Source organism: Eubalaena glacialis, chromosome 5, assembly GCF_028564815.1.
Source record: "Eubalaena glacialis isolate mEubGla1 chromosome 5, mEubGla1.1.hap2.+ XY, whole genome shotgun sequence".
Lineage (NCBI taxonomy): Eukaryota > Metazoa > Chordata > Mammalia > Artiodactyla > Balaenidae > Eubalaena > Eubalaena glacialis.
The window spans coordinates 67948516-67963915 of record NC_083720.1 but is presented as its reverse complement, the minus strand read 5'-3'; the positions used below and the strand labels follow the sequence as shown (position 1 = coordinate 67963915).

Here is a 15400-nt window from a genome sequence, read left to right as displayed (position 1 = left end):
GGAGTTACATTCAGAAACATAAAGAACAAGATGAAAACCATATAAAGGCTCGTTGGTCCTGCCACGCCAGGAAGTACACTGAGTACATATCTTGCCTGGGGCAACACGGAGCTGGATTACAGTGTGATGAGAGGTACAAAAGAGCTTCAGGTACTAGAATTCTCTAGGCTCTTTCATGATATTATTAAAAAATCAAGCAACATAAAACACATCAAAGAACCCCACTATGAAAAACTTAAGTTCTGAATAAGAGTCCCAGTTTACATACAAATAACACTACATGAAACAAAATGCTGACAGGAAATATTACGAGAGGTGGGTTGGATGGGTGAACATTTATAGATAATTTCTATCCAAATTTCTTTCCAAATGAGGGGCAGCCTGACTCTTCCTTTTGTATTACAATGCTCCTTTTTAACATCATGCTTTCATAATTGGAATGTGTTAAGGATTGTGTGGTTAAAATCAATATAATGCAATGAAAATTAAGTGTTCTCAGATATACAAAGAAGAATTTGGTACAGTCTAAAGTGGGTGGAAAAGTCACCACCTGAGGGGGCATATCAGAATGTGGAGGTACAGTCTAGTTTGAAAAAGTATACGCTAAAATTTTTAGTAATGACTTTTAATTTACTTTACGATGCCATTTAAAAATAACTTGGTATTAGAAGAGGGTGAGAGGTTTTCATGTTTATCAACAGAAAAAATGTGTTAAAAATATCGAGAAATATTACTTTAGGGAAGAGTGGGTTTCTATTCATACTCACTGTTCATGTTTGTGGCATTACTTTATTCTTTCAAACTATTCATTGGGTTTACCACTTCAGCATCTATTTTTATGATATATTTTTAATCTGTCTTATCTATTGTTGTTACTGTGTGTTAAATATAACCCTCAGTTTTTAGCATTATTGATTTGGGGAAATATAACTCTTTTATGATGATGGAGATAAACTTTCAAAAAAAACAAAATGAAACAAGGTAGCAAAAAAGCATGGGTTCCTGTTTTTCTATAGCAAGATAAATCACTTGGTCAGAATTTCCCCCAGGAAGTCACTAGGTGGCAGCACAACCACACCAGTCACAGAGCCTCATTCACTACCTTCTATTTTCATTCTCTTAAGAGTTAGCACGCTTTACCTTAAAACTAGTCTGTTATAAAAACAAACCTGATGAGGCAACGTCTGTATTCCCTTTTTCTGTTTTTTCACCATCATTCTCATCTTCTTGACTGTTTGTTTCAGTTTCTTCAGTGGTTGCCTAAAAGAAAGATATTTTTCCACCTTGAATACATTATCCCTTTGAAGGTTCTAGAAGGTAAAGGATTTCTTTCTCTTTTTTCCAGTAGTAATTTTTAGGCCAACGAGGTGAGCTGCCTATATGAATTCACTCTTTTCTATTTCCAGTGGTGAAAGGCTGGGTTTGTCAGCAGGAGACGTTCCGTGAAGGAGAACATAAGTGCTGAAGCCGAACCACGTTACGAGGGCACACAACCCCACTACCTCCCCACCTCCTCTGACTGCCTCTTTTTCCTTCCTTTCACTATCAATTTTTCAAAATCATAGTTACCACTCTCTTGCTCCCAAATGCCATTACAGTTGGCTTAGGGTCATATCACCAGTGAAAAAAATAATTTTTTCAAGTTGCAATTAACCTCTCAGTAGTTTGTCTTCAGCACAGATGCTGGTGGCTCTTAGTATTGTGCATTTTATTCTTGAAGTTCTCTCCCTTTCTGGGCTCTCAACAACTTTCTGTTATCCCACTTCTCATATTCCACCCCCCCCCCATAATTTCTGAAAGAAACTGAAGAAGACACAAAGAAATGGAAAGATATCTTGTATTCATGGATTGGAAGAATTAATATTGTTAAAATATCCCCATTACCCAAAGCAACCTACAGATTCAATGCAATCCCTATAAAAATTCCAATGGCATTTTTCACAGAAATAGAAAAAAACAACCCTAAAATTCATATGGAAATATGAAGGACCCCAAATAGCTAAAGCAATCTTGAGCAAGAAGAACAAAACTGGAAGCATCACATTTCCTTATTTCAAACTACGTTACCAAGCTACATTAATCAAAACACTTTGGTACTGGCATAAAAACAGACACATAAATCAATGGAACAGAACATCCAGAAATCAACCCATACTTTTATGGTCAACTAATTTTTGACAAAGGCACCAAGAATACAAAATGGGTAAAGGATAGGCTTTTCAGTAAATGTTGTTGGGAAAACTGGATATCGACATGCAAAAGAATGAAATTGGACTCTTATCTTACACCATACACCAAAATCAATGTCTAAATGGATAAAAGACTTAAAAGTATGACTGCAAACCATAAAACTCCTAGAAGAAAACAGGGGGAAATCTCCTAGGCATTGGTCTTAGCAATGATTTCTTGGATTTGGCACCAAAAGCTCAGGCAACAAAAGCAAAAATAAACAAGTGGGACTACATCAAACTGAAATGTTTCTGCACAGCAAAGGAAACAAATAACAAAATGAGAGGGAAATCTACAGAATGGGAGAAAATATCTGCAAATCATACATCCAATAAGGGATTGATATCCAAAATATAAAAGGAACTCTTACAACTCAATAGCAAAAAACATCAAATAAACCAACTTAAAAATGGGAAAAGGACCTGAATAGACATTTTCCCAAAGAAGATATACAAATGGCCAACTGAAGTCATGTATATGAAAAGATGCTCAACATCACTAATCACCAGGGAAATCAAAACTACAGTGAGATATCACCTTATATCTTTTAGGGATTGTTATTATCAAAAAGTCAAAAGAGGGACTTCCCTGGTGGTGCAGTGGTTAAGAATCCGTCTGCCAATGCAGGCGACATGGGTTCAAGCCCTGGTCCGGGAAGATCCCACATGCCGCAGAGCAACTAAGCCCGTGCGCCACAACTACTGAAGCCCACGCACCTAGAGCCTGTGCTCCGCAACAAGAGAAGGCACCGCAATGAGAAGCCTGCGCACTGCAACGAAGAGTAGCCCCCGCTCGCCGCAACTAGAGAAAGCCCGCGTGCAGCAACGAAGACCCAACGCAGCCAAAAAATAAATTAAAAAAAAAAAGTCAAAAGATGACAAGTGTTGTTGAGAATGTGGAGAAAAGGGGACCACTGTACACTGATGGTGGGAATATAAATTGGTACAGCCATTATGGAAAAGAGTATGGAGTTTCACCAAAACTTTAAAATAGAACTATTATATGATCCAGCAATTCCACTTCTAGGTATATATATCCAAAGGAAGTGAAACCAGTATCTCGAAGAGATATCTGTACTCCCATGTTCATTGCAGCATTATTCACAATAGCTAAGATATGGAAACAACCTAAATGTTGATGGATGACTAAAGAAAACATGTACATATGTATATATTATTCATATATACTGATATATAAATGTTACTATTATATGCACAAATATCAATATTATACACACATATACAATGGAATATTATTGAGCCTTTAAAAAGAAGAAAATCCTGTCATTTGCGACAATATGCATGAACCTGGAGAACATTATGCTGAGTGAAATAAGCCAGACACAGAAAGACAAATATTGCATGATCTCAGTTATATCTGGAATCTAAAATATTAAAATTAAAAAATGCCAGACCCGTAGTAACAGAGAGGAGAATGGTAGCTACCAGAGGCTGGAGCATGGGGGAAAAGTGAAGGGGAAAAAAAAAGTACAATGATTGTTGCCTGGGTCTGAGGGGAGGGGGCCATGGGGAACTATTGTTTAATGGGTACAGAGTTTCAGTTTAGCAAGACGAAAAGAGTTCTGGAGATGGATGGTGGCAATGGTTGCACAACAATATGAATGTACTAAATACTACTGAACTGTACACTTAAAAATGGTTAAGATAGTAAATTTTATGTTTTACTTTACCACAATAAAAAAATGGAAAAAAATTTGTAAAAAAAATTATGTGCAAATTTTCAAAGTTAAAAAAAAAGACACAAGGAAACTTTAAGCCACTAGCCTTTCAAGCTGCTAAAGAATTTTATAACAGCATCTAGTGGCAAAGATATGCTTTTTCTTTTGGAGGATGGGGTGGTTTTGACATCTTCATAACTAGATGAGCACTTTCTAATGACGGATAACCGTGCATCAATTCTGGAAGAACATAATATTAAATTAACATGCACCTCTAAAACCCTAGGAAGGAAATAAGCATCATATTTATACTACTTAATGGATTTTGTAACTTTTTACTACATCAAGAAGCCTGAATTGAAGCCCTTTAAGAGACTTAATAAGTGGAAATGGTTAAATAAACCAAAGTCTCTTTTATTATAGTGAAGTTACATATATATATGTTCTCTGTGTGTGTGTGTGTGTGTGTGTGTGTGTGTGTACACTGTTATATGAACAACTGACATGAGAGTAGCCTTTGAAGACCCACCAGCCTAGTATTACAACAGAATAAGCTGGGTTTAATAATTTAAACTGCCCCCCACACACATAGAAATATTAATACATAGTATTTTTTGTTTTATGATGTTAATATATAAATACTGTCAGAGATACTGATTTTTAATATATAAAATACTGTCTGAAATACTGATTTTTAGGTTTTCTCCCCAAATGGATTAGATTATGGAAAACTATCTGAGGCTGGGAAACAAATTTGCAGTTAAATATTGATGAATGATGCTCTTGAGAACACCGGTGTTTCCAATGACTGGAAATAAATAACTACAAAAACTGAGCCAAAGCCTTCCCAGCCCAAACATGAACAAAGAAATGGACATATTTTATTAAATCTTAGATGCCATCAAGTTTAAGTTGTATTATTTTAGGTACTACTAAGAAAGAAAACAAACTGCCTGTTAAATAGGACACACTATTGATTATAAGACATATCCTGAAAAGAAAAAGACATGTCCTGATTTAGAGATGCTCAAATGTGGCAAGTGTGCCCCTTGGAATCAATGAAATTTTTTTAAAAATTTATTTATTTTATTTATTTATTTTTGGCTGCATTGGGTCTTCGTTGCTGTGCGCAGGCTTTCCCTAGTTGTGGCGAGCAGGGGCTACTCTTTGTTGCGGTGCGTGGGCTTCTCATTGCCGTGTCTTCTCTTGTTGCAGAGCACGGGCTCTAGGCGTGCAAGCTTCAGTAGTTGTGGCACGTGGGCTCAGCAGTTGTGGCTCACGGGCTCTAGAGCGCAGGCTCAGTAGTTGTGGCTCGTGGCTCTAGAGCACAGGCTCAGTAGTTGTGGCACACGGGCTTAGGCTCCGCGGCATGTGGGATCTTCTCGGACCAGGGCTCGAACCCATGTCCCCTGCATTGGCGGGCGGATTCTTAACCACTGCGCCACCAGGGAAGCCCTAGACATAATTTATAATGCAGAAGAGACAAAGTCCTCAAGCGCTACTTCAATAAGGAAGATTTTACTAGCACACCTCATTTCAGTAATATTTTACTGATGCATGACTAATGCAGAACTTCGATTTTCAAGAATACTCATGTTTCTGGATGCATTTCTATGTGGCTTAACACTCAAATACTGAACTCCCAGATGATCCAATTTATCTTCCCTTAAAATTATGTTTTAAAGGTTATACACTGTTGTCACTGTAGCTATGGTCAATATTTACTAGATTTCCCACATGTCAGCACTTGATGTGGATTATCTTCCTTAGTCCTCAGAGCAAGCCTGTGAAGTATGCACCAACATGATTCCCTTTATACAGGTGAGGAAGCTGAGGCCCAGGAGGCTAAGTGACTTACCCAGAGTCACATTGCTAGTAGGTAGGGGAGGTAGGAACCTTGACCTGTGCTGGTAACCTCAATGCTCCATCATCTGGACTTGGAGTCACACCTACTGCCAACTTCTCCTCAGGTATTTAAAGGTTTTGACCCATAAGATGCAATCCAGAACCTGAGTGTCCCAAGTTTATTGCTGAAATGATTCAAACTGCCATTTCCATGCCCTTTCCTTCTCACCCATTCTACCTCATCCTTTCCATTCTACCTCTCATCCATTTATTATGCAAAAGATGAGAACTCTCCGGGATCTCTCGGGACAGGGGGCAAGTTAGCCAAGTCTCCACTTCCCAGGGTAGCTTGAGACCGGACCACCCCCAGCCATCACCCCATCTTGAGGCTTTTGATCCAGTCCAGGTTCTGAGGGGGGCAGGGACCCAGCATGGTATCTGACATAGAGCCAACATGTAACCCATGATAGGGAAGCAAATGTTAGATGCATTATTTACGAAATTTATACTGTCAAGCTTAGTTTAAATGCATAGTAGTCATCAAAATCAAGCTATTACTAACAAAATATTCACGATAAATTAAGAGAAAAAGCAAGTTACAACACAATTTGAATAACATGAGCCCCCCCAAAATATTTTATATACACTGAGAAAAAGAGAAGGATGCACATTTTAAAAAATCTTAATTTCTGAGTGGCTGGAGTAATAACTAGTGTATATTTTTTTTATGGTTTTCTATATTCTGCTATATATATATAGACTATATATAATCAAGGGAAATCCCAAAGCCAGTTTAATTAACTTCTGTCTGATACTCCATTCTGAAGTCTTGTTACTTTTGTACTCACGTCATTACTTCAAAGGAAATGAGTTCAAAATTGGCAGTTTTAACCAGTGCTGATGGACTCAGAGATTTGCCTGAAACAAACCTGTCTTGCTGGAAAATGTGCTTTATGGCCCACACTTTCCTTTGGTTACAGCTGAAAAGAGGAGAAGCCTTCCCTTCTCCAACTGGTAATACTGTCTCAAGAATGAAAATAAAAACAGATCCCTGGACATGAATGAATGAGAGCACAGAAAGGTTACAGGGGCCTAAGCCGGGAGTTGGCATCCCCTTGACTAAGAACACCATCCAAACTGGCCCTGGTGCCAGACTGAGCCCTGAGGCCACAGGTGGGAGGTGGCAGTTTCCTGGCTTGAGAGGGACATGGTCTAGCCACAGATCTACCTGGCTTTGGGCTGCTCATTTTAACAAGAACCTTACTGGTGAACCAGCCCAGAGAGCGTCTCTGTGGAATGAATTGGAAATATGAAGCAGGAGAGGAGAAATGGTCCTGAGACCCAGGGTCTGAGTGGCCCTGTTTCTAGGACAGAGGAGGTATGAAGGCTTGGACTGATCATTTAACCTCTACGGGTTGGAAGGTGTGATGTCCAAGGTCCTTACCTGAGCTGCTATTCGGTGACTCTGACTGATTTTCCGGCTCCAGTCCTGAAGAACTTATCTGGACGCAAGCCTGGAAAATCAGTTTATTTATGTCTTGGCACCAGGACCCAGGTGCCACATATGCCATGCATGTGTTTCCCTTTTTGCTTTTATATCACCAAATATCTATTTTCACTGGATGAAAGAGGATCTACGTGGCGAATCAGCCTTTCCATTCCTTAAACTTTTTCTTTTTGCCTTAAACTTCTCCAACTAACAATGTGTGGGTCTGACCCAGGTCAGATGGGCTAGGTTTGATTTTTTTATTGTTCCTCATGTATACTATCTTGAAGTCTGTAAACGTTTTCATATCTAAATATCTTTAATGACTTAGTAAGAGTATTAAATCTAATGCTCTTGCAACTACTTCTGGATGGAGTAAAACAGTTTCTAGAGAAATGTCTGTTGACATTTGACATCTAAAAGGAATCTGCAGTTGGTCACAGTTGTAAGGAAAACAGCACCTACTCAAATGCCTTCACCCTGCTCTCACTGCAAAATGAAATGTTTCAAGAAAGATCTGATTGTCTGTTTTCCTGGATCAGAAAACATTAGTAAAGTACTGAATTTTCAAGAGGAAGGCCTAGAGCTTTGTCAAGGTGGAAATATCTTGTTACTTAGTTTGAGAAACGCAGATGAAGTTGTTTAGATACCTCAGAGCTGAGTTTGGCCGTTGGTCCATGAGGGAGAATTGCCACAGACCTGGTGGGAGGGTGCTGCCAGCGCGGAGGGCGTGCAGGACGTCGGTTGGGATGAGCTGGCAAGAGGGCGCTGACAGGAGGTCAACGGGTGAGAGTCCTGGGGGTTTAGGTGGCAGAGGGAAGCCAGACTTGGGAAAGAGTGAATAATAGGAGAACCAAAATGAGCTGCTGGAAGAAGCATGTGAGCATCTGCAAGGGCAATCGTCCTCTGGAAAAAGCTGTTCATGTCTGCTTGCTTCCTAGAGAATTACAGCTGGAGCTACTGACGGGCTGAGTTGGAAGACGACGTGGAATTCATCTCATTTGTTTGAAATTCACATCTGTTCAAGATGGTGATTTTGATGACCTTACTTTAACCTAAAAAACTTTGCACCTATCACCCTTCCAGGCTTCTGAAAAATATATGGTAACTTTCTTTCTCCCATTGGTTGAATGACAATGTTAAAACTAACTTAGAGGCACCTCTATGAGTCACTGTGACATCATGCTAAGTGCTCTATACATATGAATTCTCACGATAACCATCAGATGCCTATACTATCAATATCCTTATTTTAAATACAAACTGAGGCTCGGGGGGGGGGGTTGACCTTTGACCTAGTGCATGGGGTACTTTAGGTATTTTAGGAAAGGGTCATTTTTGGCAACAACAAGGCAGGAAGAGATTCAAAGACAAGTATAGCTCAGAGTGGATCAAGAAAACACTAGACTATCTTGAAGGGAGACATTTCTCTGTAGGTCACTAAACAGGATAAATTAGTCCTTAGATTAAAAGACCTTCCAAATTCTTTTCCAATCCTGGATTCTACAAGTCTAGTATTTGTGCTATGATATGATTTTCTTACAGAAGCCAATATTTTAAAATGCAAACAAAAGTGAGTGTTAGATTTCTACTGGGAAATATCTCAAGGATAACTGGGAGGGGCCGTGGGAGCCCCGATCTCTCTGGTTGGAGTGTATGGCATCTAGTCACCCTCGTCACCTCTTAGCCCTGTGATCCCCTCTTGGGGTCTTTGCTTCCGCTAGTCGCAACATGTGGAACAGCTTGCTTCCCCCCTCCATTCCAATGCAAATCCTACAAGTTTCAAAATCAACGTCTCACATAAAACCTTCCCAACTAGACTAACTCCAGCCTACAATGATCTTACCTGTTTCTTGCCATTTTATGTCCCTCTAGGCTTCTAACCCTGTTTTCTAGCACTTAATTAAATATTATTTTATATACTTTGCTAGTTGCTTTATGAAAATTGCTCTCATAGCAAGTTTATGCGTTTCTTTTTCAATTTCAAAAATGGGCCATAGAGTAGGTCATTTATTCATGCTTATCAGGTAACAGACAACCATCGGCACAACTGCTATTATGATCTCATTACCTTAAAGGTGATTCAATTGAGGATGATCTGGAGCTTGTTGGTATCAATAGATATAACCAGAGTATTAAAAATTAATAACAAGCCAAACTTAATTTAGGATCTATTTCTAAAGTAAGAGTCGATGGTCCCAAGAGTTTCTAATGAGAAGGATGAGGTAGAAGGAACCTGCAGACATGACGTCATATGCAAAAGTGGTCATGCTGACACAAGAGGCTGACCCTCCAACCTCACACCCCATGGCCCATTGCAGCGTGGTGCCCACCCTTCTCTGCCGCTCAGCCTCTCCGTCTGAATTAATGCTCCTGCCTACTGGTCCTGTGCCCTTTGAATAGTTCCAGCTCACCCTGAAGGAACTGTGACATTTTAGTGGTGGGTGAGGCTACTCCTTTGTAAAAAGTATATCTGTTGGGAATGCAGTTTTGGGAAGAAAGACACTATTTAAAAAGAAGAACACTATTCCTTTGACAGCCCCACAGAATGGGGCAAATGAATTAGAAACAGCAGATCAAGCGCAAGCTGGTAAAAAGGCCTGGGAGGCTGTTGAGTGCGGCCTCCTGTTTTAAGCTGGTCACCATATTTTGCCATGACCAATGAATTCTACCGTTTCAATGGGAATATACTGGCTGAAACACAGTCAAGAAGTGCTTTTCTTGGAACATGGAGAAGGAAGTAAAACGAGGAGTAGGTTTAAAAATGGCTCTTAAGGGATTTCCCTGGTGGCGCAGTGGTTAAGAATCCACCTGCCAATGCAGGGGACACGGGTTCGAGCCCTGGTCCAGGAAGATCCCACATGCCGTGGAGCAACTCAGCCCGTGCGCCACAACTTCACTCACCACAACTAGAGAAAGCCCATGTGCATCGAAGACACAACACAGCCAAAAATAAATAAATAAATTAATTAATTAATGAAAAGAAAACGGCTCTTAGGATAACACATTCTAAATGGAAAACTTTTGGTGTCATAAGTTGTAAGCGAGTATGAAGAGTGTTTTAGCCAAAATTTCATGAAGTGCAGCTAACAACTTGGCTCGAAGTCTGATACATACAGGTAGTTATCTACCCAGAAAATAACGTAGTAGCCCCTGACATGGTTAATTCAAGAGCCTAAAGTGCTAGACATGAGGTAAATAAATGCTATGACCTCTTCAGAACCACTAGGGTTTATTGAACTAGAAACCACTCCTAACTAGGCAGTTTTTTCCAGAGTAAGGGACTCCCAGGCTCTTCCATGAGATTAGACCTCAGGCTGCCCAGGATCAGGATGGTTTCCAGAAAAAAGTCCACAAGGCCACCTTTTGATTAGGGCTTTCCTTGTTATACCGTATAAACTTCTGAAATAACATGATTTCTTTCAGATCATCTAATTTTGCCTCTCTTGAAACAAGATACTTTTGGGGCAATGTAACCAATGTGACATCTTTCAATCCATCTTCTCTTTGCCATTAGAGAGTGTAGCAGTACAACTACTGTTAAAGTGGAAAATGCCTGGCAGTAAGAGACAATAGGCTACTTTCTTTTTATGTTGCTCATTGTACAAATAAGAAAATTAGTAATTATTGAGAATGAGTATTTTTTAAGGGAGGTTTAGTAAAACCCCAAAACAAACAAAACCCCCTTTTCTTCTGTTTACGATTCCATATAGGATTGATAAAGCTTTTTCCCCAAAGGGTTAGAAGCTTCGAACAAGAGAGATTAAGTAGTTGATGTGGGAAGTTTAGACCTTATACCATCTGGTCTCTTTACTTATTCCTTTAACTTCTGCTGGTAAAAAATCTATTCCGCCAAGGGCAGGGTTCCCCCCAGATTCAAACAACAAAATGGTCAGAGGGCAGCGGTAAAGGTAGGGAACGGACACGTGCCTGATAGCAGAGCCCTTAGGATTTGTTCTTGGAATTAATCTACTGGGCCTGACTAAGCCCTGTGTACCTCTGTTATGGGACCAGTGTGGCTCCTACACTGTTGCTTCTCCAAAGTACAGGGACAAAGAACTGTGCTCAACAGTATGTGCAAAGGGCCTGTGGCCTGATGGACAGAGTAACCAGATTGAGTCATGGAAAGGTACTTATGAAGGGAACTTAGGAAACACTCATCACTAAGTATGGCAAAAGAAAAATAAGAACAGAATTACTAACTGTGCCAGAAAAGCAATCCTACCACTGCAATGTCTAATTAATTGGGGGAACTTCTCATTTAAATTTAAGAGCATAAGTTCATCTTGACTCTACCAGTAAAGTTCCCACACTCCTAGCAGAACTCAGTCTTCCATCTCATGATAACTCATAAGAACTCTTCAGAGGTGGTAACATTTATGCAAATGAAAAGTAGAATTAAATTCCAGGTTGAGGGATTCAGCCTGTGCCTTGATCACAAAACTTTTCTCCTAGAGACCAGCAAACATGTTACCATGGTGAGGAAGTTATTTTGGTCTATTCCACTTTGAATCTCTTTCTAGGGCTTGAGCACTGCAAGGAAGAATTAAATCCTCTCAACTCCTCTGCGAACACATATTTTATTCTTCAAAAGACAAATCCTGGAGATAAGAAAAATAATATCTAGTCCTCTGGATGGGTTTAGCTAGCTGGGTCATTTAACTTAGCCCTGGAGCTGGAAGACAAGTTTCCCTCTGGACCAAACTTTACTAGGTGCTGGGGGAAAAAATCTTGACAGTTTCCCCCATCCTTTATAATTCCAACCCAAACACTATAAATTAAAACCGCAGAAATCAGCCTCTGGTGAGAACAGATAAGGCTGAACAGAGTCCGATTCTACCCCAAAAGGCGGCCTGTATCTGTGGTACTGACAGCTGGGGTTTGATCAGCAAAACCAGCACGAACCCTGGTGAGAGATCTAAGAAAAAGTGTAATCTTCTTGATGACGTTTTATACTCCAAATAAGCAAATCTAATGTTATTTTGAGTTCTCTCTTCTGCTATTCTTGAATTACCCTACATTTTTCAGCTTGGCCATTCAATAGTACTTCTAATTACACTGGATTTCAGGGGCTAAACCAATAAAAAAATTAATTTGATTTTTAATGAGTTTTTTAAAACTAATAAGAAAGATACCCTTTTATACATATTGTCAAGGATGGAAAGTGAGGTTCTGGTGGCACCAGTTATTTTCAAATTATTTTAACAAGTCTGATGGGGTCCTGAATAAACAGAAATAAAGGTATTTCAGAGATTTATTTCTTTTTCTATAACACTAGACACCAATCACAGGGGGACAAGAAAAAGGTTTTTACTCATAACACATGACAACTTCTGTTATATTCCTCTGTTAGGGCTGAACTGTGTCCTCCCTCATATTTATATGTGGAAGTCCTAACCTCAATTACCTCAGAATGTGACCTTATTTGGAAACAGGGTTTTTGCAGATGCAATTAAATTAAGATGAGGTCATACTGGAGTGGAGTAGGTCCCTAATCCAGTATGACTTGTGTCCTTATAAAAAGAGGAGATTTGGACACAGATAACACACAGGGAGAGTGTCATGTGAACATGAAGGCAGAGATCAGGGTGGTGCATCTACAAGGCAGAGAACGCCAAAGACTGCCAGCAAACCACCAGAAGCCAGGACCAGATTCTCCCTCACAGACACCAGAAGGAACCAACCCTGCCAACACCTTGACTTTCGACTTCCAACCAGCAGGACTATGAGACAATTAGTATCTGTTGTGTAAGCCACTCAGTTTGTGTCACTTCATTATGGCAGCCCTAGCAAACTAATACACCTTCCTAGAAAGAAATGATCATTATCAAGACCTACTTATTTTTTTTTAAATAGATTCTTTCACATTGAAATTATCCCAAAGAGGAAAAAAAAAAAGTTTGCTTCTTACCGTCAGCTCTTGGGGAAGAGAACTTGGCTTCTTTATGTTGATCTCAATGCTACTGTTGTCTTGTTTCAGCTCCATGGGGGACCCATGCAATCTGGCCACACCTTCAAACATCTGGGATTTGGTCAACGAGGGGGCAAGTGTCACCGTGGGACACTCTCTTTCCTTCTCCTCCTCGTCAACGTGAACCGTCTCTCCATTCATGGTGACTTTCCCATCTACCTGTAAAAACCGGAATGAACAAGAACATGCTATTCCCCAGCAAAAGACTATAACAAAATAACACATTCAGAATCACCTTAAATCATTAGCATTTAATAATCATAGTCTAACAAAGAATAAGGTCTTTTATATGCTTCGGTCAGTTCTAGAAACTAGGGCTCCTCTAAATGCCATCTTTGAAGGCTTCTTTAAAAGGTGGTCTGCCTTCTCAGGCTGCTTCACATTAGAATACATTTCATGTTCACCTTACTGTGGGTTTGTTTTTATTTTGCAGTATAGAAAATCAAGGGCATATTTGGGTTCCAGTAATCTTTCATTTACTTTCTGACTGCTAATCCACAACTTTGAGATTTTTTTTTTTTCTGATTAGCGTATTAAATTAGGCGGAGCTCATCTTAGATCAGGAATATTTCACAGGTTATCCTGTCATGGTCAGGAGCAATGGGTACTTTTTGGAAGCTATCATGGAGGGCAGGGAACCTGGTGCTATGCTATGTGACAGTAAATTCCTATTTCTAGTTAACCTGACCATCCCAGTTTCTTCAAGAAAAAGAGGCCATGCACATTAAAATATTTTTGTTTTGCACCCATGTCTAGGGAGGGTGGTGGGAGCAAGAAAGAAGGAGTGAGGGTGGTTAGTTTGGCTTATTAAAAGGCATCTAGAAATCTCTGTCTTAAGGTCTGACAGTATGTAGCGTGGTCCTGAAAAGAAGCTCTGCAGTGAGACGGCCTCAGAGTGAGTCCTGGCTCTACTGCTTAACAGCCATGTAATCTTCAACCTCGGCTTCCTCACCTTTATGATAATAGTATTCCTTAATGATGCTGTTATGGTGATTTTACGGATTAATATACGCACAGAATTTAGAACAGTATCTGACACATTGTAAGTACGTAAATATTAGCTATTCTTCTTACTAAACCTTCTAAAATCTTTTAAAAGGAATAATAGAAGGGCAGATGCTAGTTACAGTTTATTTACCCTAAGTCAGTGGCTTGTATATCTATTGTCTGTGAGCCATGAAGTTGAAATCACAACTGAACGCACACACGTAAAGATAACTGAAACGAAGTTTTGCAAAATAATATTTACCTTTTTTAATGTGTGATGCACTAGGCTGTTTTTTAAACACTGTATTCTATTCTACCTCCTTTTCTTTAAAAAAAGAATGCTGATCCCAAACCACTAAATTGATTTCAAAACCTAGCAACAGGTGGCAACTCTGTTTGAAAACACTGCCTTAAACCATTTTACTTGCTCTTCCTTTATTCTTAAATCTGTTGTACTAAGAAACTGAGCCTGTATTCCCTGTCTCCCGTGCCCACCTCCTCCCCACAAGAAAACACACACACACACACACCCCTTAGCTTCAGTTCTGGCATTATCTGGTAATAACTGTTCCATTTACATACTACCATACACGTGGGTCCACCCACTCAATGGTGGGGCTGTGAACAGGGTTGACAGCCATCAAGACCTATGATGAGTTGAGGGCTCATTGGTGAGCCCTAGCTCTAAAAGGATCTCTATCCAGTTCCTCAATCCACCTCTCCTGAGGCCTCCACACTGTCTTGCCACAATGGCAAGGGACTGGGTTTTCTCAGGGCCAAAGTCTTGCCATGAAGTCATCTATCCTAATTCTTCTGTTTAAATGATCACATTGTGCTGTTTACATTAAGGATAGGAAGTGGACATCTGGATTAATTGATCAGCTGCCTTGGATACCAACTTAAATAAATGTATTCCCTATCCCTGTGCTGGGCCACCTCAACATCAAACCTTCCTTCATGAAATCTCAGACAGCGCATCACCGTGGGCCCTAGGTGAAGGACAGCTGCTGAGGTACTTAGGTGGCCTGCCGAGCACATATGATCACGTGTGTATCTGTGTGTGCACGAGTCTGCATGATGAGTGGCTCATCTTCTCAGGAAAAATTAGTGTATCTATTCAATAAACAGTTGCTGAGTGCCTAGGCACCTATGCCAGGCTCTCAGGATGAAGCTATGAACAACAAAGACACAGCCCCTGCCCTTA

General features: G+C 40.0%; 1 protein-coding gene across 8 annotated transcripts in view; it reads right to left on the bottom strand.

Moving 5' to 3' along the window:
- LIMCH1 (LIM and calponin homology domains 1) overlaps positions 1-15400 on the bottom strand; it is a 350076-nt gene that overhangs the window by 41807 nt on the left and 292869 nt on the right. For all 8 annotated transcript variants that reach the window (XM_061192222.1, XM_061192217.1, XM_061192215.1 and 5 more), the window contains 2 exons: positions 13150-13368; positions 1170-1260 (listed from right to left, as the gene is read on the bottom strand). In XM_061192222.1, coding sequence (XP_061048205.1) covers positions 1170-1260; positions 13150-13368 — 310 coding nt within the window. The remainder of the gene's footprint in view (positions 1-1169; positions 1261-13149; positions 13369-15400) is intronic.